Source organism: Diceros bicornis, chromosome 32 (assembly GCF_020826845.1).
Source record: "Diceros bicornis minor isolate mBicDic1 chromosome 32, mDicBic1.mat.cur, whole genome shotgun sequence".
NCBI lineage: Eukaryota > Metazoa > Chordata > Mammalia > Perissodactyla > Rhinocerotidae > Diceros > Diceros bicornis.
In genome coordinates, this window is record NC_080771.1 from 31,216,244 (window position 1) to 31,242,012 (window position 25,769).

The window sequence follows — 25,769 nt, forward strand, 5'->3', positions numbered from 1 at the left end:
AGAGGACTGAGAAAAACACCCAGTACAACCTGTTGCCTCGTACAGGGAGCAGGAGGCAGTAAGTGTCGTGACCAAAATGGTGGACCACAAAGCAGACTTCCCGGGTTCAAATCCCAGTTCTGCATTTACCAGTGCGGCCTTGAGGCCAAGTGGCTTCGTCTTGTGTGTCTCAGTCTCCTCACTGATGGAAAGGGAATAACAGTAGTGCCCATGTCTTAGGGATGTTTTAGAATTAAATGTGTTAATATATAAAAAGCGCTTGGGATAACACGATCAGTAAATGGCGGTGGCGGTTGATGGAGAAGCCACTAAGAAGCATAACGGCAGCAGCTGCCTGCTAACCGTGTCCTCTGAGTGGTCCAGTAACCTCTGTCCTTGGCGCTGTATAAATCTTCCTTACACCTCTTGATGAGTCTACCCATTTTCCACTTAGCTGCAGTAGCTCTGCTGTGATTTTTTTCCAGTATGTCTCTCAAGGAAGCCTGAGACAATTTTGAGCAGCTTTTGGGTTTTTGGAAAGTTCTTTCTGTATCCATTTGGAAGTATTGGATTCTATGCTAGAGATCTGTGGAGCCAGCCTCCTGTTTCCCTTGGGCAGCCGGTCAGGTAACTGAAGCCAGGGCATTTGCCCCTGAACTTGTCTCTGATTTAGCCTCCTCAGTTCCTCTGAGGAGTTACCTCTGGCTCCACGAATCTCTGTCACCATGCTCACGTGGCTTAAGGTTGCATTTCCTTGTTGACCTTGTGCCAAAATAAGACTCACTGGACTTTTTCACGGGAGCCCAAGATGGGGTGCGTGGGAAGGGGCCTAGTAAATTAATGTCTACTACAGTTATAGGGTCGATGGTGTTTTGGAGCTCTGGCTGTTCTGTACAGGTGCAATGAAGTTTTCAGATCCAAGAACAGGACTTTGCATTTATTTCTTTAAAATCCCACCTCCTCCATTCCAGATGAGGGATCAGAAACTCAACCATCTATAGGAGGCCAGGGCGGGTGGGAACCACAGTTAGCAGGGAGCCTGTGCATGCCTGGTACGAGGTGGGCAGATCGTACCCCACGCTGCGGGCTCAGGGGCGACAGACAGATCTGCCGCTGAAAATACAGGTCGTTATTGTCTCTTCATTTTTAAAAAGTGCTGACTCATTTAAACAAATAAATAGACAACATGATCTTGACCTAACAAAACTCATCTGTGGCCTGATGCAGTTCCCCGGGCAATGATGTATGGGGTCTGTTTTAGACTGTTGAAGACTTTTGCGATTGTTATTCTGTCGTGTGGCATGGGTGCCTTGTTTGCTTGTATCAGCCAGAGTTTTGACCTTGGGGTCATAATAAGGTCACCACCTTATGCAAGTTACAAAATTCATCCGAGACTCAGTTTCCTCATACGGAAGCTGGCCTCTAGGGCACCAGCCTTCCAAAGCTGCTGCAAAGAGCAGACACAGCGTTTTTCAGAGTGCCTACTGAAGGGTGTATTACATAGAAGGTTTCAATAAATGTGAATTTCCTTCCCCTCAATTTGCATTCCTTCTCTTCCAAATTTTGGATTGAAAAAAAAAAAAGGAATTGAGAAAGGCCAGAGCCTGAGGGTTCATCAGTAGAGGTCTCTTTCCAGGGTAACGTTGCAACATCACCCAGAGTCCTGACACCTAGTCCACTGTCGAGGTTTCTGGTTTGTGTTGGTCTCGTTCAGACTTGGCTTGGGTCTGGAGATGAGCTGGGCAGTGTGGTGTAGAGGGGAGAGTGGGCGCTGTAAGAGAATGGGTTCCAAATCCTGGCAAGTGCCCAGGCCCTGTGGTCAGAGAGCGTTTGCTGTGTTACAAAAAAAAGGCAAGAAGGGCAGGGTGCTGGGAGCAGAGTGGCTGGAAGTGAGGTCAGTGAGCTGTGGGCATGCGGCCATCATAGAGATTCCGCTGCATCGACTTTGTCTCGTGAGTTTAAGCTTTTTCTTTTTTATTTGAAGCAACACGTGTTAAATGAATCATTTATGATGTATAATGAATAATTATAAGATGAACTACCATGTAACATCCCTCAAATCCAGACCTGTGGCGTTGCCAGCTCCCAGAAGCCCCATGTGTGTCCTCTCCATCACCCTTCCTCCCTTCCCACCTGGCTCTTTGCTTCTCTTTATGGCTTGACCACCTGTCTGTGTGGAATTTTGCTTTTGTCACTGAATAATAGCTCAGGAAATTTCTCCAATTCAGCTGACACAGAGAGTCTAATGTGCCATTTTTACTGGCTGTGTAATAGCCCACGGTGTGGCTGAACCAGAATTAATCCAGCTGTTCCTCTTCCTTCAATATGTTTCCAGGTTTTTATTCTTTTTATTTAGCCAGTGCAAACATTGAGATAAAGGGGCCTCATTCGTGCCCTATTATTACAAAAATAATACCTGCTCATTATAACAGACTCAAATGATGTGAAAATAAAAAGATGTTCTTTGTCCTTCCTTCCCCCAAATCCTGGAGGTAACCAGTATTAACCAGTTAGTGTACTTTTTTTACATCTTTCCTGTGGGTATATATATCCATCCATCCATACACACTCATGTACATAAGTTTATGTACAGTTTTTTAAACAAAAATAGGACCACACGACATATATTGTTTGCAGCTTGCATTTTTCTGTTACGTTCCTCTGGGCAGCTTTCTCGTCAGCACCCGTGGGTCTGTTCCGTTCTCTTTTGATGGCCGCCTGGTGTTCCAGAGGGTGGCTGTGCTGAAGTTGATTTAACCAGAGTCCCCTGCTGGTGGACGGGAGGTCGTTTCCAGTCAACCAGAATAGAAATCCCCCCGTCTCTGCATCTTGGTGTACCTGTGCTGATATTTCTGCAGGATGGGTTCAGGAAGTGGAATTCCTGGGTGTGCACGTGAAACATTTTAATTGATTGCATCATGTTGTCCCCTAAAGAGGTTGTCACTCACCAGCTGCAGCCTGGTTTTAGAGGGATCATTGAGTGAATTCTCTGTTGTGAATGTTGAATCTACAAACATTTCTAGACTCAGGGATAGTCAGAAACTTAGAATCTGGGTTTTAATGATGACGATGGCTGTGCCTCAGTTCTGCTCTGTCTTTTTCTGCTTCTGTGGTTTTCATCCATTCATGAGCTTTTGTTTAATTAATACATGTTTGAATTTTTAAATTATGAAATATTTCAAACATATATAGCAGAGCATAGAAAATAATATAAATGATACCTATGCACCATGACCCAGCTCTTAGCATTTTTTTCATCATATTTGCTTGAGATTTTTTTTTGCTAAATGTTACAGATATGGCTATAAAGCCCTCTGTCATTTCTCCCAGAAATAACCAGTTTGTGAAGTTGGTGTGTACCCTTCTCTTTTATGTTTTATCCTTTTTTTTTATTGTTGTTTTTTTGTGAGGAAGATCAGCCCTGAGCTAACATCCGATACCAATCTTCCTCTTTTTTGCTGAGGAAGATTGGCCCTGGGCTAACATCCGTGCCCATCTTCCTCTACTTTATATGCGACGCCGCCACAGCATGGCTTGACAAGCGATGCGTTGGTGCGCGCCCGGGACCTGAACCTGTGAACCCCGGGCCATTGAAGCAGAGCGCGTGCACTTAACCACTGCACCACTGGGCTGTCCCCCTGTTTTATCCTTTTAATCCACTAGAATAGCTGGAATCCCAGGGACCCATGGCAATTGGTTTGTGTCTTTTAAATAAGTCATTACCATTGTATAAATTTTTAAACTTTTTGCAACTATTTTCCTGCTCAGCATATTTTGAAAATAAACTTTTACTTTTGGAATAATTTTGGATTTACAGAGGAGTTGCAAAGATAGCACAGAGAGTTCCCACATACCCTTCCCCCAGGCTCCCCCATCTTACGTGATGAATCTGCTCAAACCTGGAAATTAATGTTGGTATGTGACTGTTAACCAAACTGCAGACTTTATTTGGGTTTTACCAGTTTTTCCACTAATGTTCTTTTTCTGTCCCAGGATCTGTCCAGAGTACCACATTGCATTGAGTTGTTTTGATATATGCATGCAGATACATATAGATCTTTTTTTACTTGCTGTAGAGTGATCCATTGAGGACAGGGGCCAATGTGCTCACTCTTCTAATGTTGGACAATCCTGTTGATTCCCTTTCTCCTGGGTAGTTGCAAGCAGTGCTGCAGTTGGCATGGTGGGGAGAGTCGTGCAGGTGTCTGCTGAGAAGTGGGAGCTCCTGGGGGGAGGGAGTGCGCATTTCCAGCGTAATCGCTCTCCAGGGGCCTCGTTCTGCTTCTTGACTGAGTCCCTGCTTGGCACCAGGTGCTTTCCTGAATGCTGTGGATATAGAAATCAGCAGGACGGTTCCTGCCTTCGAGGAGCAGGGAGATAGAACAAAGTAAATAATGGCAAGACCACATGCCAAGGGCCACAGCAGACTCCAGTGGACCCCAGAGGGAGCCAGATGAATACAGTGGGTGACAGTGGAGGGAGTGAGAAAGGTGAGGGGATGGGCTCCGGGCAGGTGCAAAGACTGCACAGGTGCAGGCTCCAGGCGGGTGGGATGACTGAATGCACAGATGCAGAGCTGGTGATCAGAATGTAGAGGCAGGAGAGGTGAGGTGGGCAGGCACTGGGGGCCAAGAAGGCTCCAGGGAGCTCACACAGTGTGCTGCAGCCAGTGACCTCCTGCTCTTTCTAGAACACACCATGCACACTTCCCTCTCAGAGGCCTTTGCACTTGCTGTTTGCTCTTCTTGGAATATTCTTCCCCAGACATCCACATGGATCTGCCCTCACTTCCTTCAAGCCTCAGCTTGGAGAGCACTTCCTCGGGGGAGGGCTTGCTGATCACACCTGCTACCAGAGCTCCTCCCCTGCCCTGTTGCCCACCGTGCCTCACTCTGCTATGGTTTAATTCTTTCACAATACTAGATGTAATAATATACATTGATTTGCTTCTCTCTCTGTCCGCCTTAGAATGTAATTCCTCCAGGGCACGGATTGGTCTGTTTGGTACCCCAGCTCCCAGAACAGTGCTAGGCACATGGGCCCCCAGCGGCTCTGCTGACTGAATGAGTGGATGGGTATTACCATCACCGTGATGACCTGTGGACGAGAGCAGCAAGCATTTAGCACCAGCTGTATGTCAGGCACTCTGCTAAGCTCTTTGATATGAGCTGTTGTCTCCTTAAATCCTTGTGTCAACTCTGATGTGAGCTGTTGTCTCCTTAAATGCTCGCGTCAACTCTGTGAGGCAGCCCCACTTACTGTGTCTCCATTTTACAGGGGACATGGAAGCCAGAGGGGTGCGGGTGGCTGTGACACAGTGGGGCTGGGATTTGGACCTCTGCCTGATCCCGAGCTCCAGCTGGGAGCCCAGGCTGGGTCCTGGCAGATGCTGGGAAAGGGGGAGGCAGGGTGTGGGTTTCGGCTCCCGGCTGTGGAGTCAGACGAGTGTTCGTACCCCCTGGCTGGACTCAGATCCTAGTGCAGCGGGGACTCAGGAAGGACCTGCCAGGGCTGGAGGTGCTTGGGGGACCCTCTTGCCCCAATCCCTCCTTGTCTGAAAGGGAAGGAAGACTCTCACCTTCTAGCTCGGCTGTAACAGGAACTGCCACCCCCCACCCCCCAACCTTGGTTTGCAAAACTCTAAGCCTGGTGGGGAAATGAAGGGCTGGCTTGCTAACCACAGTGAAGACTCATTTGCACAGGCACAGCAGGGGCAGCGGGGCCCTTCTCTGTCCCCAGCGGAAGGGACAGACTTCTGCAGGCCTGTCTTGCTGGAACTAGTCACGCTGACCGCTGGGCTCGGGAGCTTGAAGACAGTTACCAGCTGTGGGGTTTGTCGTCTTTCAACCTCAGGCGTCTCCTCTGTTGAATGGGAGTAATAATAATAATATTGTGGTGATATCATGTGGCTCAAATGAGGAAATGCGTGTAAGGCCTTCACCCGGTGCCTGACTCATGGTGAAGACTGGGGGGATGTTAGCCCTTATGACTGTGGTGGTGGAGGGTGCAGTCTGCATCCCTTTTCCTGGCCTCCGCTCCCCACGGTAGCTGCTTTTTAGGAATAATCCTCAGGTTAAGCAACAGGGGGTAGAGGACTATCTCCTAATGCTTGCTCTTCTGTTCCTTTTAAGCGGAATTTGCCATTTTGGTGAAGCTTCTGTGAGCAGTCTGATATTGAGTTGACTGAGGGCAGAGTGAGGGCCAGGCCTCGTTCCTACAAAGCTGAGGAATGGGATGGAGCCGGCTCTCCTGCCTTGGGTCGGCGGGGAGGCTGTGGGTGCCCCGTTAGGCTGAGCGCCAGCACAGGAAGGTGTTAACGTGCTGGAGGTCCAGGCACCCCTGTTGGTAACTATACGAAACCTTCTTGAGTGCCCAGCTCACAGGGTGCTGGGGCCATAGAGCTAACGCAGGGAAACGAGTAATTACTGTAAATGTGATGAAAACCAGGAAAGGGGAAGTCAAGGAGAGGAAGGGAAGCCGTCCCAGAGAGGGGGCCTGTGAGCCGGGCCTTGAGCCAAGATGAATGTTCTGTCCTGCTTGTGGACTCCTCGCAGAACCTGCTCCTTCCCTGCAAAGAGGAGCATGCAGCATGAGGGCACCGTTTTTGGGGGTTCAGGGACCCCGTGAAGGCTCGTGGACCCCAAGATGAACTCACTCCCGTAAAGAATGAGGGCTTTACCTCTCAGAGAACTTTCTAGGCCAAGAGGGCCGAGTGGCTCATGGCCTGGCGTGTGGTGCATTCACCCCGGGGCTCTGGGGGGTGCTTCTGGAAGACCAGACCCTTCTCTTGCAGTCTGACCACGTCCCTCTGAGCCCGTTCCCTTGATCATGACTCTCGGCCATTCAAGGATCCTGAGCCAGTGTTCTGGCCAACATGGCCTCCCGCTGTGGGAAGGGGTCTGGAAACCCCCCGGCCTGTCCTGTTGATCACTAACAAGGTAGAAAGGTGTTTCTGCCTCTTCTTGAATGACTGCCTGGCGATGGGAGCCCTAAATACTTCTGGCATCTCTCTCCGCCTGCTGAGACTCAGCTCCAAAGAAAGGATCCACCTTAAGCAGAATTTAACCCGTTCACCCCAAGGTTTTCTGAGAGGCATTCTGGGAGCAGCCTCCTGGGAAATGGAAATGGGAGAGGAGAGAGCCAGGCTCACCTTGAGACGCCCCTGTGTCGCTGCCCCGATGTCTCTGGCATCAGGGCCCAGCCAGGTGGCCCTGAGTGAACGACTTCACTTTCCTGAGCCGAGTCTGGAAAATGGGGGTTTCTTCCCAAGGCTGGCAGAAGGATTAAGGAGACGGTGAAGTCAGCTCTGGCACCTAATAAATATTTCGTAAGGAGGGTCCGGTCTGTTCTCTGTCAAGTCAGGTGTTTCTCCCCTAGGCTCGACCTTGGCAGGGCTGCCCTTTCCTCTGGCAGGATCAGGAGGTCAGTCTGCACGAGCGCCTCAGCGGGAGCCGGCGTGGGTAGGGGTGGAGAATGCTGGCTCGGGAGCTGGGCCAGCAGGGCTCACACCCCAGCTCACCCAAGCTGCTGGAGCCTCAGCGTCCTCCTCTGCAAAATGGAGGTGCTGGTAACGGTGGCCGCTCACCTTTTAGGGGTGCGGGAGGCACCCCTGAGATGATGGACAGCAGGCTCTTGGCTGGTGGTCAGTAGACCATGAAACTCTCAGCCCTCCTGCTGCTTAGGGGGGCTTCAGGGCGGGGATCCTTGCAAGGATGCTCCTGAGAGCAAGAATCCAGCAGGACTCAACTGGGCCAAGGGGAGGTCTCAGCAGGAGGGAGGTCTTCCTTGGAAAGGAACTCCTCTTTTGCTGTGTAGTGGTTAAGTGTGCAGGCCTGGGAGCTAGACTGCTGGGATTCCAGTCCTGGCTCAACCACTGTGGCCTTGGAAAGTCATTGAATCTCTGCCTTGGTTTCCCCATCTGTGGAATGCAGATGACGGTCTTAGCCTCTCATGAGTGCACATGTGTCAGAATCCCTGGTGTGCTGCCTGGCTGTACTAGATGTTTCTATAAATGTGGCTTCTCTTCCCTTTTCTCCTCTTTGGTTTCCTCTGAAGCCAAGAGGTCCTTGGTAGGAAGATGAGGACCAGCATTTTCCGTGGGAAGATTCAACATCAGTCAACCTGTAGAATTTTCTCTACCCCTACTGGTCCAAGTTGAGGTAATTGTGGATGTTCTCAGAACCTTATTTTTCCTGTAAAAAACAAAAAAAAGATGAAACATCAGCCTCAAAGAATGGGCATATGTTTGTGTGCAGTGTTGCTGGCTGACTGGTGGTCAGGGAAGGGTGTGAAGAAGTGAGAGGCTGTCGTTAAAAGGGGGTCTGCGTTTGCTCCTCTGAGGGTGCTGAGAGCACTCAGACTCCTTGCGGTCGTTCATAGAAATTGTGTTCTTGGCTGTCGTCTGTGCCCTTTGTGAATGAGTGGGCCTTCAAGCCAGGCCCAGCTACGGGCCCCTACAGGCCACTTCCTCTGGGTTTCAATCACCGGCTTATCAGAAGGCCGCATGAGCATCTATTTCTGGCCTGGCTGGAAATAGTATGGATCCTGGCAGAAGGCGGAGCACAGAGTTGGCTCCTAGAATGGAGAAGTAGCCCAGTGGGAGGGTTAAGGAATACTCTCTCCAGTGTCTTCCCGGGGAGACCCTGCCCCGAGGGCCATGTCAAAGCATAGTTTCCACACAGTGTCCAGGGAATGTGAATCAATGGTGTAAATTGATGGTGGGAGCATGGTTCCCTTCGCGGCTTCTCTTTGGTCTTTCGGATCATGTCAAGGAGAACACCTGTTTGGTACTAGCATGTTTTTTTTCCTTTCCTTCTCGATACTCTGTATTTTTTAATTGAAAATTTTATCGAGATAATTGTAGATTCACATAAAGTTGTAAGAAATAAAACAGATCCCATGTGGACTTTACCCAGTTTCCCCAATGGGAACATCTTGCGAAACTATAGTATGATATCACAGCTAGGAAACTGATATCAATTCAATCCACAGGTCTTCTTCAGATTTCCCCCGTTTTACTTGCACCGTGTGTGTGTGCGTGTGTGTGCTTAGTTCTGTACAATTTTATCACCTGTGTGGGTTCCCGTATCCACCACCACAGTCAAGATATTGAATAGTTCCATCACCACAAGGATCCTCGGGGTCCCTCTTAATAACAATACCCACCTCCATTTGTAAAGTTTTCACGTGTCCCTTTTTGAAAGACAAATTTTCTTTAATAAGGGAGAATATATATAGGGTAAAATGCACAAATGGTGAGTGTACACTCGGCTTTACCTCTGTGACCGCCACCTTCCCCAGGTCGGATCTAGACCACCCCCAGGCTCCGAGACCTGCTGCCCCCACGAGGTGATCACCGCTCTGACTTCTGTCTCCATCTGAGAGTCTCGCGCATTTTACTCGGCCTCACTCCCTCTAACAGTTGCTTCTCTCCTTCCATAACTCAGACCCGTGCTGAGGGCTTTGCCTGTGGTATCAGCTGTTTCTGGGCAGAATTGAGTGATATTGTCCTGTTCCCACTGACTTTGTTATTTTAAAATTCCTATTCTATAGGGCGAGTGGAACTGGTTTTCTTTTTACCAAGGACGTAAACTCATTCTTAAAATATGTCTATTCAAGTGAAAAAGGTGAGTTGATTTAAAGACGAATATTAGACAAACAGTGCCAGCGCCGTGCAGATATGGCAGACTTTACAAAGTTGATAATCAAGTGACTGAAGTTTGAGAAATAGTGTAAGAAGCATATATAGCTCCAAAAAAAAGCCCAAACCAAAAACTGATTGATTCAGTGGGGGAAAAAACCTATATACGTATAGTCTTTGTACAATGAAGGCCTTCCATGTAATTTTGATATATAGTACTGGTTTAAAGCAAAGCAAGTTAAAATTTTAATAGGCTGTGTATAAGGTCGTGAGTAATTCCTTTAATGCCTTAATGATTTTTGTCATACCTGAACACCACCTGTTTTATACCTAATACATATTTTAAAATTGACTCACTCTTTTAAATTTAAATTTATATAGAAGGAACTTTTTCTCTTGGTTTAGAGGTGCTAGATGTGTATTTTTTCCAATTCATAATAAAATACATCACAATTAAGCCAACAAAATGTGAGTACCATGTAAGTCATCTCTCATATCATATGGTTGGGGTTATTCTCATTTAGTTTCCAGCAGGAGGGAGAAAACATCAAATTTAGGTGACAATAACAACAATGAATATTTAAAGAATTATTTGATGGTCGTCGTTTGTTGTTTTAGCAGGCCAGTTCTTAAAGCTCCTCTTTTTCTCTTCTCCTGAGTTTGGAAACAGTTGATACCTGAAACACAGGTAACTGATAAATGGCTCTGAGAATGTCCACTCTGTGTTTGAGCTGCCTGGAGAGTCTGGCTTAGAATTGATCTCTGGTCCCTGAACCCTGACCTGCTCACTCGGTCACAGCACTGTTGGACGCCCACATGTGTCTTAGAGGCAGCACCCCTCCGAGCGGCAGAGGGCAGGGCATGTGGTTCCTGGGGGGTGGTTGGACCAGAACTGGATGTGGAGGCTGAGCTGGGCATGCCCAGTGCCTTCTTCCGGACTCTCCTTTCAGATAGTGTTTCCTGCTCCCCTGGGGAGATGGGGTCCCCGGAGGGAAGAGAAGCCCATTCGGTTTCTCCAGTATCGCTTAAAACTCTTAAACATCTATATTTAACAGTCCATCAAACATTTCTGCGTGGTTACAAAGCATTATAGTAACAGCTACCTAGTTATCTGAGTGTTGTTTTTCTGGAAGAGTCTCTTCATATGGAAGCAGGAGGCTGGGATATTCTCTGCTGACTGCCAGCACGGTCTCAACAATTGTTTATTGTTTTTTAACAAAGAAGATGAGGACGGCTCCCCCACCTTCCGTTTCTAGGCTTTAAAGCAATTTTTAATATCCAAAACTTATAGAACAGTTTATATCTTACCAAGTTCTTTCAAGTATATCTACCTGTGGGATGGCTGTTTTCTCCCCATTTTACAGATGAGAAAGTAGAGGCTAAGCCACAATAAAGAAACCTATCCCAAGTCACATGACTGGAATAGGTAGAGCTGGACTTGAAGCATCTGTCTGCTAGATTCTTCTAAAGCTGGGCCCTTTCCGGCTCTCCCACGTTGAACCTTTTATAACTGTGTGTTCTGTGGTGCATCTCAGTTATTTATCTGGCCTTGAGGTCAGATGCTGCTCCGTGTGTGAAGTAACCCAACACCCCTGGTTTTTTTTTTAAAGCAGGGTCCTTCACTGAGACGTAGCAACACTGAGACAAAATGAAACCCCCGGCAGGGGCGAAGGTGTTATGGAAAGGTGGTATGAGAGAACATTCATCCCAATAGCTAAATGAACCTTAACTGAGACCTCCTGGGGGCCATGCAGTCTTTATTTAATGTCATTTCATGCTGTTTGCAGAGCAGCTCAGTGAAGGAGGTATGGTTATCACGGTCTGTGCAGAGGAGGAAAGAGCAGAGAAAGGAGGTGACTTGCCCGGGCTCCCACGTGCCATTGGGGAGCAGAGCCAGGATTTGGACCAAGGTCTCTGCCCTCCAGGACTCCTTCCAGGGCCTTGTCCCCACTTCACCAGGTTAACTCCAGCCTCCAGAGCTCAGCCAAGACGCAGCCCTCAGAGAAGCCTTTCTTCCCCTCGCTGGGGAGAAGTCCCAGAGTAGACTTGATTCCGCTTCTTTGAGGTGTTTAGCGTGATTGTAGATTTATGTGTTCGTGTGCTGGTATGGAGGGGGTCTGTCCTCCCTTCCGGGCTCTGAGCTTCTGAGGGTGGGACCCTCTCTGTCTGCTTCGTCTCGGCACTCAGGGTGATGTGCGGTAACTACCTGTTCATTGAATGACTTACAGTAGGAGCTGAGTGGGAGCATGAATGGGAAGGTTCCCAAGCCTTGTCTGTCCCTCTTTCCCCAGACACCTGGGGAGCTTGCTTGAAGTTACATTGTTAAGCTTGTTGGAGATGGTGCCACTTGAAGTCGAGAGTGGGAACTGGGGAAAGGCCACATGCCTGGTGTGAGGGCAGGAGGATGTTCCAGGCATGAGGGGCAGCCTGAGAGCGGCCCAGAATCCAGAGTGTGAGGAGAAAAGAAACAGGAGTTTGAAGAACAGGGTCATGGGGACAATGGGCAGAGGGGGCGACGGAGCAAGGTGGGGAGTGGGAGGGGCTGAAAACCCCAAGTGTGTGTCTGCAGGTAACGGGTGGGGAGGGCCGCGGGATGGGTGGCCGGACTGGGGAAGACGCGAGGTGGTGCCGGGAAGGGGGTTTGTGCAGAGACTGCTGCTGTGGTGGTGGTATCTCACTTAGTCAAGCAGGAAACACGGCTGCTGAGCCCCACCACATGAGTGTGCACCGTCTGGGCTCTGGCCACCGGAGCCTTCTTCGAAAATAAAGTCTGTCATCTTCATGATTGTGTGACCTTGGCAAGAACTCCAGCCAACACGGATCAAGTCCCCGTGGCCCACCACGTGCCCATCACCCTTCCTATCAGTAACTCCTATTGTCAGCAACTTGGTGGGAATCTTTTTTTTTTGTTTACCTTTTCTTATGCGTTTATACACATATGTACACATGTACAGATGTACAAATACGAGCATCCCTCCTTAGCTGAGCCTAGTGCGTTCCTGAAAACATGATGGAAAGCATCGTCTTTGGATAGCAGTATATTACGTTATGTTACGTGGTGATACATTACCAACCGATGGGGAAAAAACCCAACCAATTTCTCTGGTATTGCTTAACACCCTTAAATACCTGGAAACCAACCCATCAAATGTTTCTGCGTGAATGCAAAGCATTGACAACAACAAATACCTAATCATTTGATGCTTTAATGAAATTGTTATCGGCCATGTTTGCAAATAGTAAGTAGGATACTGAACGGTATTGGTTTTGAATTTTGATTTTTTTTTCTGTCCTCTATTTTGTAACTTAATAGAAATGGCAACGAAATACTCTGTTAAAAATACTAAAGATGTCATCTAAATTGGACTCTGGTTGGTAGTTTGCTGGTCGGAAGTAAACGGTAGGACACAAGAAGGACTCAGTAGGGTGGGCAGGACACTAAGTTTGATGCGTGATGATTTTCAACGTTGAGAGCACTGGCTATGCTCCTCTCCTATTGCAGACTGATGCACGCCAGTATTCTCATCAGTGCCTGCACATGAACGTCCTGTAGCAGGTGTGTGACCTGGGTGGTGCATTTGGGGTAAAAAACATTTGCAAGTTGTAGTGGATATTTGGATAGTGAGAATTTGAATGGTGATGGACACCTGTATATAATATGTGCATGCACATGTGTGTATGTATGTGTGGACACACACACAGATACGGGCACATACATCCAGCATCCTATTTACATAAGTTGTTGTGGAGTTTTTTCCATATCAGTACATATGGATCTGCCTCTTCAATTTCCACAACAGATAAATTGAGAGACTGTTTTCTTATGCCTTAAATGAGTCCAGATTTACTCAATTGCATTAATAATTTAAAGAATTATTTTAAAAATAATAGCTAACAAGCACTTAGAAGTTACTGCATCTTTATAAGTTAAATTTACCAGGTGCTATTAATACACACACACGTGCACACACACACACGTACACAGACACTTGTTCATTTAATCCCTGAAGAGCGCTGTGTGGGAAGACTGTCATTGCTCCTGTTGGTCACATGAGCAAATGGAGGCATGGAGAGGTGATGTTCCTGCTCAAAGCCACCCGTTATAAGCTGGGATTTGAACCCAGGTGGGCTGGTTCCGGAGTTCATCCACTGATCACCAGCCACATGCTTCTCATGACTTGGGAGGCCCCTGGGAACATGTGAGTTTGCAGCCCCAGCACTAGGATTTTGTTTCCTGCTGCAGATCAGAAAGGTGGTTTGGGATTAACTTGGTTGAGTGCAGCGAGCCTTACCCCCACACCCCTTCGCTCTCTACACCCCGTGGGTGGTGGATCGTCCTTCAGTAAGGTGCCCCTGTGTGATGCAAGATCAGGTGCTGAGCACAACGGCAAAATGCCCAGCGGGCCCCTCACCCTCCGCCGATTACCAAATAGAAAACTATGCCACCCCCCCACCCCCCGCGATAGATTTCCTTCCTACCTTCTTGGGGCTCCTGGTAATCAAGGGGGTGGCCAGACAGTGGCCAGCCCTCTGGTGCCCCTGGAGCTGGCCCCTGCTTGCCCAGAAGGCCTGGGACGTGACGTGATAGCTGTGAAGGGCTTAGTGGTGGCTCCACTGCCACCTTCTCCTCACGGAGGCCCCAGCCACAGGCTCTCACACAGCAGGTGACTTTCCACCCACCTGGGTTGATGGCCAGACAGCCCCATGGCATGAAAGGGCCACCTCACAATTATGCATGCAGCCCTGAGAGTGTAGTCAGTAGAGGAGTGCTTTCCACTCCTAGGAGATGCGCAAGGGAATTGAAAGCAGGTGTTCAAACAGAAGCTTGTATGTGAATGTTGATAGCTGCACCATTCACAGTAGCTGAAAAGTGGCAACAGCCCAAATGTCCATCACCAGATGAATGGATAAATAATATGTGGTCTATCTGTCCAATGGAATATTATTCATCCATAGAAAGGAGGGAAGTACTGATATACGCAACAACATGGATGAACCTTGAAGACTTTATGCTAAGTGAAAGAAGCCAGACACAAAAGACTATGTATTGTATGATTCCGTTTACGTGAAATGTCGACAATAGGCAAATCTATAGAGACTGAAAGTAGATTAGTGGTAGCCAGGGGCTGGTGTGGGCGTGAGAGGGGACTGGAGAGTGAGGGGTAAGCGTTGTGGGTTTCTCTCTGTGGTGATGAAAATGTTCTTAAATTGACTCTGGTGGTGGTTGCACAAGACTGTGAATATATTAAAAGCCATTGAATTGTACACTTTAAATGGATGAATTGTATGCTATGTGAACTATATCTTAATACAGCTGTTATATTAAAAAACAGTGTGCTGATTATGTATAATTCCAGAACCGCCAGCTGACCCAGGATACCCTGGGGGGTAGGGAATGTACAGGGGCAGTAACATCTCATCCCGTCTCCATGTGGCGGCTCTCCTGGGGGAGCCCAGAGAAGCGATTCTCCTCAGTAACTTTGACTGGTCCGCATCCATCACTGTTCTGCCTGAACTAGGGAGATGCTGGGCCTTTGACCTTTGAAACATAGTCATTCCTGCATCCCATGGGGGTAGCACGGAAACTACCAGATGGATAACCTAATGTAGCAGAGGCTGCCATGGGCTCACCCTGATCACTGTAGCGTTCGCTTCTGCACGAAGAAGGCAGCTTGGTGTGAACACTTCAGCCCTCTGCCTGAGGGCTGGGGAGTTAAGGCCCCCCAAGGCAGCCCTCAATCAACAGCAGATAGGGGTTGGGGAGAAATACCCAAGCTCCCTCGCTCCTCAGTGGGGTGAACACTGAGGGAGGGACTCCCAGAGTCCTCCGTGGGGTCAGCTACAGGTGCCCACGGGGGTACCAGCTTGATAACATAGCAACCTCCTTATCAGCTCCTTCCCCTCCCAGTCTCACTTCCCCACTCCTCTACTGGTGTTTCCTGGGATCACCTCCCAAACCAACCGCTTGTGCTCAAACACTCACCTTGGGGTCTGCTTCTGGGTAAAGCCAAACCAAGACACCCGAGAAACCTCATTCATTCATTGCACAGCTCTGAGCTTCTGCTCTGAACCAGGCTCTGATGTAGGCGGCAGTGAGCCTCTGGTTGTGAATGAGACAGACACCATCCCTGTTCCTCTGGGGCTTAGAGGAGAGTGCAGATACCCAGGTAAACAAAGAACCCTATAAATACAAGTGGAGCTAGTGAGGAACTTCACAGGACGGGTGTAAAAATAACAGGATGGATCAGCACAGGGAGGTGGAGAAGGAAGGCAGTGTTGAGGGGAAGTCACTTAAATGAGATCCGTCGTGGGCAGGAGGCAGTGTGTGCGTGTGCGTGTGGTGGGACTTGCTGGTGGAGCACAGTGGGAAGAGGGCTGCATAGCCTTGTGTTGCTTCTCAGAGTCACTTGCTTGACCATGAGAAGCAACATAAGGGTTCAAATCCTGGCTCTCCCACTTGCTGGCTGGTGACCTTGGCCAAGGCACTTTTCATGCCTCCGTTTCCTCATCTGTATAATAGGGACAGTCACTGTACCTTCCTCACAGTGTTGTTGTGAGGACCGATGAGTCAGTGTGGAGGTGCTGTCTTACCCCACCCAGATCTCGTTACCAGGCCTGTGCACCTCTCTCTCAGCTGCTGGAAGCAGGGAGGACAAGAGGCCAGCCTCCCTGCCTCCAGGAGGACCCGCTTCCCTGGTGTGGTCTGTGCTCTGGAGCCTTCCTGTGACGAGGCTGAGTGAAGACTGTCCTCTGCTGGGACCACAACCTAGTTCAGCTTTCTTCTGCCTCATCCTGCTCCTGCACTCCCTTCTCCTTTAACGTCCCCTCCCCCCCCACTTGAACAAGAGTCTCTGCCTTAGGCTTGGCTTCCAGGGAACCGACCTGTGACAATGTGCAAAGCGTTAGCACTGTGCTGATGAATGAGAGTTTTACATGATTACCATTGCCTTTATTTTTATCTTCCTGGATGAGGCTGGTATGTCTGTAAGACTCTTGAGGGCCAGGACCAAGTATATCCAGCAGAATGTCTGGCTAAGGGTTAAAGGTATGATGCATAGCTAGTCCTTCGTGGATAGGAAGACTCAATGTCAGTTCTTCCCAACTTGGTCTATAGATTCAGCACAATCCCAACCAATATCGCAGCGAGTTATTCTGTGGATACCAACAAACCGATCCTAAAGTTTATATGGAGAAGCAAAAGACCCGGAATAGCCAACACGACACTGAAGAAGAACCAAGTCAGAGGACTGATGCTACCTCACTTCGAGACTTACTGTAAAGCCAGAGTTATCAAGACAATGAGGTATTGGTGAAATAATAGACAATTAATCAATGGAACAGAATAGAGAGCCCAGACCTACATAAATATAGTCAGCTGATCTTTGACATAGGAGCAAAGGCCGTCCAATGGAGAAAGCGTAGTCTTTTTAGAAGTATGATGAATAAGCCAATATATATTGGGGAGAAGAAAGGGAAGTAGTCAAGATGACCTAATGGAGGCTGATGAGGGTGGAGGCCGGCAGCCCTCTCCTGGGACAGGACTGGCTTCCACAGCGAGGATGCTTGCTTGCACTGAAGTGAAAGAGAGTGTATGGATGATCGGGGCCGCTTGCATCATTAGAGTGGCTGTTTATATTTCATTCTCTTTCCTTCTGTCGTGTTTCTTTCTCTCTGTCTGACTTGGAGTGTGTGTGTTTGTGTCTCTCCCCCTCCTCGTCTTGGTGGTTTGTCCTCTGTTCGTGTCTGGTATCTCTGTCCCTCTTATACCCTGTTTGGGTGTCTCCATTATGTTTGTTCATATCTGTGTGTCTGTCTCCCTCTCCCTCCCATTTCTAGTTCTGTCCCTGTGTCCTTGTCTCTCTCTGTCCCCTTCCTCTTTCAACAACTAGTTATTGGGCTCCACTGTGTACCAGCCACTCTGCTAGGTGTGGGATACAGTGGTGAGGAAAGCAAGGGCAAGTGCTATGAATCCACGATTCCCACCAATAAGCACTTACCTCTGCTCAGTGCTCTGGGGGAGAGGGGCTTGGTCTGTAACATAGCAGGAGCTGGAGGGTTTTCTGTGAGTTTGATGGTGATTGAGCTGAAACTGGAAGGGAGAGCTTGGAGATAACCAGGCTAAAAGCATGCCTGGCAGAGGCGACAGGACATGCTAATATCCTGGGTGGGAGTGAGTGCCACCTGCTCACCAGTGTGGCTGGAGCACGGAGAGTGAGGACATGCAGTTGGGCCAGGCAGGGTTGGCGGGGTCAACACTGGGCCTTGTGCTTGCTCGCAGCAGCACTCGCACACCATCGGAAGGTTGGAAGCCCAGGAGGGGCATGAGCATATTTGCATTTCATAAAGATGATTGGGGGTAACTTCTGGCTACTTCAGTACACCAAACAAGAGATAACAGTGGCTTGGATTATGGTGTTGGCCATGGAAATGGATAGAAGTTGACAGATTCAAGAACAGTTTAGAAAGTAGAATTGATAAGACTTGGTGATTGCCTAAAGACAGTGTCACATCTGAAATTTTTTCTTCAGTTACATACGTGTGTCAAATTTTTATTATAATTTTGCTGTAAGGATAAAAGCTCACAGTAAGCCAATTCAAAGATTCTCTCTTAGAGATATTTTATGGGGAAAGAGATGGTTAGGTAATCATTGTTAGACTAAATAGGAAAAAAAAGAATATTTGCTTAAAGTCACTAGACTCTTTTTTCAAAAATTATTTTATTGAGGTCGTATTGGTTTATAACATTGTGTAAATTTCAGGTGTGCATTATTATATTTCAGCTTCTGTATAGACTGCGTCGTATTCATCACCAATAATCTAGTTTTTATGTGTCACCATGCATATGTGCCCCTTTACCCCTTTCACCCTCCCCCCACTCCCTTCCCCTCTGGTAACCACCAATCTGTTCCCCTTATCTATGTGTTTGTTTATCTTCCACATATTAGTGAAATCATATGGTATTTGTCTTTCTCTGACTTATTTCACTTGACATAATACCCTCAAGATCCATCCATGTTGTTGCAAATGGCAAGATTTCATGTTTTTTGTGGCTGAATAGTATTCTATTGTATGTATATATCACATCTTGTTTACCCATTTATACGTTGATAGGCTCTTGGGTTGCTTCCAAGTCTTGGCTATTGTGAATAATGCTATGATGAACATAGAGATGCATAAATCTCTTTGAATTGTTGGTTTCATGTTTTTTAGATAAATACGCAGAAGTGGGATAGCTGGATCATATGGTATTTCTATTTTTAATTTTTTGAGAAGTCTCCATACTGTTTTCCATAGCAGCTGCACCAGTTTGCATTCCCACCAGCAGTGTTTGAGGGCTCCCTTTTCTCCATATCCTCTCCAACACTTGTTATTTCTTTTTTTTTTTTTTCAATTATTTTATTGAGGTCATATTGGCTTATAACATTGTGTAAATTTCAGGTGTACATTATTATATACCAGTTTCTGTATAGACTGCATCATGTTCACCACCAGTAGTCTGGTTTTTATCCATCACCATACATGTGTGCCCCTTTACCCCTTTCGCCCTCCCCCCACCCCCTCTGGTAACCACTAATCTGGTCTCTTTATTCATGTGTTTGTTTATCTTCCACATATGAGTGAAATCATACGGTGTTTGGTGTTTGTCTTTCTCTGTCTGGCTTATTTCGCTTAGCATAATACCCTCAAGGTCCATCCGTATTGTCACAAATGGCAAGATTTTGTCTTTTTTTTTTACTGCTGAGTAGTATTCCATTGTATATTTATACCACATCTTCTTTATCCATTCTTCCGTTGATGGGCACTTGGGTTGCTTCCACATCTTGGCTATTGTGAATAATGCTGTGATGAACATAGAGATGCGTAAATCTCTTTTAATGGTTGATTTCATGTTTTTTGGATAAATACCCAGAAGTGGGATAGCTGGATCATAGAGTATTTCTATTTTTAATTTTTTGAGAAGTCTCCATACTGTTTTCCGTAGTGGCTGCACCAGTTTGCATTCCCACCAGCAGTGAATGAGGGGTCCTTTTTGTCCACATCCTCTCCAACATTTGTTATTTTTTGTCTTGTTAATTGTAGTCATTCTGATAGGTATAAGGTGATATCTCATTAAAGTTTTGATTTGCATTTCTCTAATAATTAGTGATGCTAAACATCTTTTCATGTGCCTGTTGGCCATCTGTATATCTTCTTTGGAAAAACAACTGTTCATATCCTTTGCCCATTTTTTGATCAGGTTGTTCATTTTTTTGTGGTTGAGTTGTATGAGTTCTTTATATATTTTGGAAATTAACCACTTGTCAGATATATGATTTACAAGTATTTTCTCCCAGTTGGTGGGTTGTCTTTTCGTTTTGTTGATGGTTTCCTTTGCCATGCAGAAGCTTTTAGTCTGATGTAGTCCCATCTGTTTATTTTTCCTTTTGTTTCCCTTGCCTGAGATGACATGGTATTCAAAAAGAATACTGCTAAGACTGATGTCAAAGAGCATACTGCCTATCTTTTTTTTTTTTTTTTGTGAGGAAGATCGTCCCTGAGCTAACATCTGCCAATCCTCCTCTTTTTGCTGAGGAAGACTGGCTGTGGGCTAACATCCATGCCCATCTTCTTCTACTTTATATGGGACGCCGCCACAGCATGGCCTGACAAGCAGTGTGTTGGTGCGCGCCTGGGATCCGAACTGGGGAACCCCGGGCCGCCGCAGTGGAGCGCGCGCACGTAACCGCTTGCGCCACCGGGCCGGCCCCAATACTGCCTGTCTTTTCTTCTAGAAGTTTTATGGTTTCGCTTCTTACCTTCAAGTCTTTAATCCATTTTGAGTTAATTTTTGTGTATGGTGTAAGATATAATAGTCTACTTTCATTCTTTTGCATGTGGCTGTCCAGTTTTCCCAATACCATTTATTGAAGAGACTTTCCTTTCTCCGTTGTATGTTCTTGGCTCCTTTGTCAAAGATTAGCCGTCTATAGATGTGTGGTTTTATTTCTGGGCTCTCGATTCTATTCCATTGATCTGTGTGTCTGTTTTTGCGCCAGTACCGTGCTGTTTTGATTACTCTAGCTTTGTACTATATTTTGAAGTCAGGGAGTGTGACACCTCCAGCTTTGTTCTTTTTTCTCAGGATTGCTTTGGCTAATCTTGGTCTTTGTTGCCCCATATGAATTTTAGGATTCTTTGTTCTATTTCTGTGAAGAGTGTCATTGGGATTCTGATTGGGATTGCATTGAATCTGTAGATTGCTTTAGGTAATATAGACATTTTAACTATGCTTATTCTTCCAATCCATGTGCACAGAGTATCTTTCCATTTCTTTATGTCTTCTTCCATTTCTTTCAGTGATGTCTTATAGTTTTCATTATATAGGTCTTTCACCTCCTTGGTTAAATTTGTTCCTAGGTATTTTATTCTTTTGTTGCTATTGTATTCTTGAGTTCTCTTTCTGCTGATTTGTTATTAGTGTATAGAAATGCAACTGATTTTTGTACCCTGCAACTTTGCTGTAGTTGTTGATTATTTCTAATAGTTTTCTGGTGGATTCTTTAGGGTTTTCTATATGTAGAATCATGTCATCTGCAAAAATAGTGACAATTTACTTCTTCATTTCCAATTTGGATGCCTTTAAGTCTTTTTGTTGCCTAATTGCTCTGGCTAAAACTTCCAGTACTATATTGAATAGGAGTGGCGAGAGTGGGCAGCTTTGTCTTGTTCCTGTTCTCAGAGGGATAGCTTTCAGTTTTTCACTATTGAGTATAACGTTGCCTGTGGGTTTGTCATATATTTATTTTGTTGAGGTACTTTATTATGTTGAGGTACTTTCCTTCTATACTCATTTTATTCAGTTTTTATCATAAGTGGTATTGGCTCTTGTTAAATGCTTTGTCTGCGTCTATTGAGATGGTCATATAATTTTTATTCTTCATTTTGTTAATGTGGTGTATCACACTGATTGATTTGCAGATGTTGAACCATCCCTGCATCTCTGGCATAAATCCCACTTGATTGTGGTATTTTAATGTATTATGGTGTTCGATTTGCTAATATTTTGTTGAGTATTTTTGCATCTATGTTCATCAGTGGTATTGGCCTGTAATTTTCCTTTTTTTGTGTTGTCCTTGTCTGGTTTTGGTATCAGGGTAATGTTGGCCTTGTAAAATGAGTTAGGAAGCATCTCATTCTCTTCAATTTTTTGGAAGAGTTTGAGAAGGATAGGTATTAAACCTTCTTTGAATGTTTGTTAGAATTCTCCAGGGAAGCTATCTGGTCCTGGACTTTTGTTTTTTGGGAGGTGTTTGATCACTGTTTCAATCTCTTTACTTGTGATTGGCCTATTCACATTCTCTGTTTCTTCTTCGTTCACTTTGGGAGGTTGTATGATTCTGAGAATTTATCTATTTCTTCTAGGTTTTCCAATTTGTTGGCATATGGCTTTTCATAGTATTCTCTGATAATCCTTTGTATTTTTGTGGTCTCTGTTGTAATTTTTCCTCTTTCATTTCTGATTTTATTTATTTGAGCCTTCTCTCTTTTTTTCTTGGTGAGTCTGGCTAAAGGTTTGTCATTTTTGTTTCTCTTCTCAAAGAACCAGCTTTTAGTTTCATTGATCCTTTCTACGTTTTTTTTTCCTCCCCAAAGTCCCCTTGCAAGGTTGTATATCCTAGTTGTAAGTTGTTCTAGTTCTTCTATGTGAGCTGCCACCACAGCATCGCAGCTGACAGATGAGTAGTGTGGTTCTGTGACCGGGAAGCGACCTGGGCCACCAAAGCGGTGAGCACCGAACTTGAACCACTAGGCCACCAGGGCTGGCTCTTTCTGTTGTTTTTTAGTCTCTATTTCATTGATTTATGCTCTGATTTTTATTACTGTTTCCTTCCTTCTACTGACTTTGTTCTTCGTCGTCGTCTTTTTTTTTTGTGAGGAACATGAGCCCTGAGCTAACATCTGTTGCCAATCCTCCTCTTTTTGCTGAGGAAGACTGGCCCTAGGCTAGCATCCGTGCCCATCTTCCTCTACTTTGTATGTGGGACGCTGCCACAGCATGACTTGATAAGTCATGCGTAGGTCTGTGCCCGGGATCTGAACCCGCAAACCCCAGGCTGCCGAAGCAGAGCGTGTGAACTTAAGCACTACGTCACCGGACCGGCCCCTGTTCTTCTTTTTCTGGTTCTTTTAGCTATAGTGTTAGATTGTTTGAGAGTTTTCTTTTTTCTTGAGGTAGGCCTGTATTGCTATAAACTTCCCTCTTAGTACCACTTTTGCAGCATCCCGTAAGTTTTGGTATATTGTGTTTTCATTTTCATTTGTATCCAGGTGTTTTTTTAATTTCTCCTTTGATTTCTTCATTGATCCAGTAGTTGAATAGTTGTTTAGTCACAGTTGTTTAGTTTCCACACATTTGTGATTAAAGTCACTAGACTCTTAACTGGCAGCCAACTGGGTGAGTGAGTAATTTCTGAGAACAAATCTTAATACCTTTAATGTTCTTAGGTAACTGCTAAAGCAGTTAAATCATTAGTACTAATTTCCTCCTAGAAGATGTTAATTTCAGCGCGCACAAAGGATCTGTGTTGTGTCGTTTGTTTTTGAGGAATGAAGATAAAAAGACTCCCAGGTTTCTGGGGCAGGTGAAGACTGTGGATATGTCCGCACGCCCCTCTACCCCCCAAGGTTTAGAAACATCACCCCTCCCAATAATAGGGCCACCCAAATTGATAAGTGGTTTTTAAAAGTTTTTAGTTTGAAACAATTTTAGACTCATACGGACACTGCAAAAATAGTAGAGTTTCTGTGTACCATTAGTCCAGCTTCCCCAGTGGTAACATCTCTCATAACCATAGTTATCAAACCCAAGAAATCGACGCTGCTACAAAATTATTAAATAAACTACAGACCTTAACTGGTTTGCACTACTTTTTTACATGCATTTGATTTTTGTTGATTTTGTTTTTGTTTTGGTGTATAGTTCTATGGCATTTTATCGCATGTGTAGATTTGTGTAACCACCACCATACACAGGATGCAGAGCAAACACTGTCTATTGAAAGTCTTTTCACATCACTTCATGACTCTTGTCCCCCAAGCTGTTTTCAAGCTAGCCAGACCCGTAGTAAGAAACAGAAGCTTTTCATTCATTCTGTCCCTTTGTCCTCTAATTTCATTCTCTGCACCCTCCTCCTCTTGCTACCTGTGAATGACCGTGAACCTTCCCTGCTATTTGAACCCAGACACTAAATGTCTTTCTTTACCTGTCTACACTTGGGTCTGACTTCTTCCTTACTCGCAGGTCAAAGCTGAGCTCTCCTTTGCAACTCTCTCATTTCCAGGAATACCTCACTTTCCTATTTCTGTTCAGTGCAAGAACTGAGATGTATGTATTGGGATTCTTATGGTTACAAGTGACAGAAACTCATTTCACACTAACCCAAGGAAAAAAAAGAATTTATTGGGCTGTGTGTCTGGGGTGCAGGGGTGTGTCTGCATCCTCAGGTGGGGTGAACTCCAGCCTCTCATTGGCTCACGTTGATTTTCTTTCAGTGGATATCATGGAAATAAAGGAAATCCGCCCAGGGAAGAACTCCAAGGATTTTGAGCGTGCAAAAGCAGTCCGTCAGAAGGAAGACTGCTGCTTTACCATCTTGTACGGCACCCAGTTTGTCCTCAGCACACTCAGCTTAGCAGGTGGGTGCACGTCAATGTGCTGTTCTCCTCACTGTGCCCTAGTTTCTTCCAGGAAGCTCTCCAGCAGGATGCTCACACCTGCCTACCCACTAATGCGTGTTTGGGGGCATTGTAGTTTGAATCCTAACCCTGCCCCTTTCTAGCTGTGTGCCTTTGGGCATGCTACTCAACCTCTCTGAGCTGCAGTTTACGCAGTTGTGAAACGGGGAGAATAATAATGCCTATCTCACTGGGATGTTGTAAGGATTATGTTAAGGGCCTGTGTGGCTTATGCTGAGAGCTAAAGGCAGGTTGCACTTTTTACCCAGCAGAGCCTGGCCTATACCATTTATTCAGCTTAACTGATCTGAGGGAACTGTCCTGAAATCTTATATCTCACACACGTAAACATGCACACACCACACACACACGTATATGCAGTACACACAGGCATGCATGCGTACATACAGTACACACATACGCAGTACACGTACACACACCTGCATGCATATTCATGCACACATGTACACACACACATAGACACATGTATCCGGAGGTGAGATTTCTGGCCATCCCTGTGAATCCACCAAGAAGCCAAAGAGGCCTCTGTGAGGCCAGAAGAAGAGCTGTGGAAGAGCTCAGGCCCTTTACTCAGGGGCAGAAGCTTGTCACTGCCTTCGGGTCCAATCCTAGAACTCAGTGATCTGGAGCTGTCCGTATAATCGTGACTGATGAGAGAGGAAATAAATACCATTAAAAGTAGACCAAAGTTGGGGGAAGCAATTAAAGTTGAGCGATGGTAGGGACATTTAATTTAGGGTCAGATAGCTCTTGTTGATTTAATGTCTCATTCATTATTTCATCTTTTGAGCATTTGCTCTGTGCTGGGTTGTGCTAGATGCCAGTGGGACTGTAACGATGGATGAGACCCAGTCACTGCCTTTAAGGAGCTCACAGTCTGCTTGGGGAGACAGAGGAGACAGACATGTGGACAGGAACTTGCAGGCGACTGCTATGAGAGCTGTAGTCCAAGCGTAACACAGTGTGCTGTAGGAGCAGAGAGTGCCTAAGTCCAGGGAAGGCTTTGCAGAGGAGGTGACTTTTAAACTGGGTTTTGAGGCATCAGTAGGAGTTGGAAGAAAAGAGGGAGGATGGTCCGGGGAGAGGGCATTGCACATGTGAGGGCTTGGAGGAAGGAAGCAGGAAGCTGGACGTGGGAAATGAGGAATGTATGTCTGATTGATGGTGTGTGGCGGGTGGCAGGGATGGGGCAGGAGAGAGAGGGGCCCGTGACTGTGATCCATCAGAGCTGTGTCCACTTAGGCCCAGTGTAGGCTGAGGCCTGGCCACTGTTCTTGGTAGGAGACCCTCAGAGCCCAAACCATACTTGGAGCCCCGGATGCCAGCTTTAGTGTCTGTCCCACTTTCAGGTCCCTCCTCCAGAGCCCTGGAATTCAAAGTCAGGGAGAGAGATGGGCAAGACTAGATTCAGACC

The 25,769-nt window shown here is 46.3% G+C and overlaps 1 protein-coding gene across 1 annotated transcript in view; it reads left to right on the forward strand.

Moving 5' to 3' along the window:
- Positions 1-25,769, forward strand: part of PLCG2 (phospholipase C gamma 2) — a 149,615-nt gene that overhangs the window by 34,657 nt on the left and 89,189 nt on the right. The window contains exon 3 of the mRNA XM_058528355.1: positions 24,152-24,295. Within this exon, the coding sequence (XP_058384338.1) occupies positions 24,152-24,295 (144 nt within the window). The remainder of the gene's footprint in view (positions 1-24,151; positions 24,296-25,769) is intronic.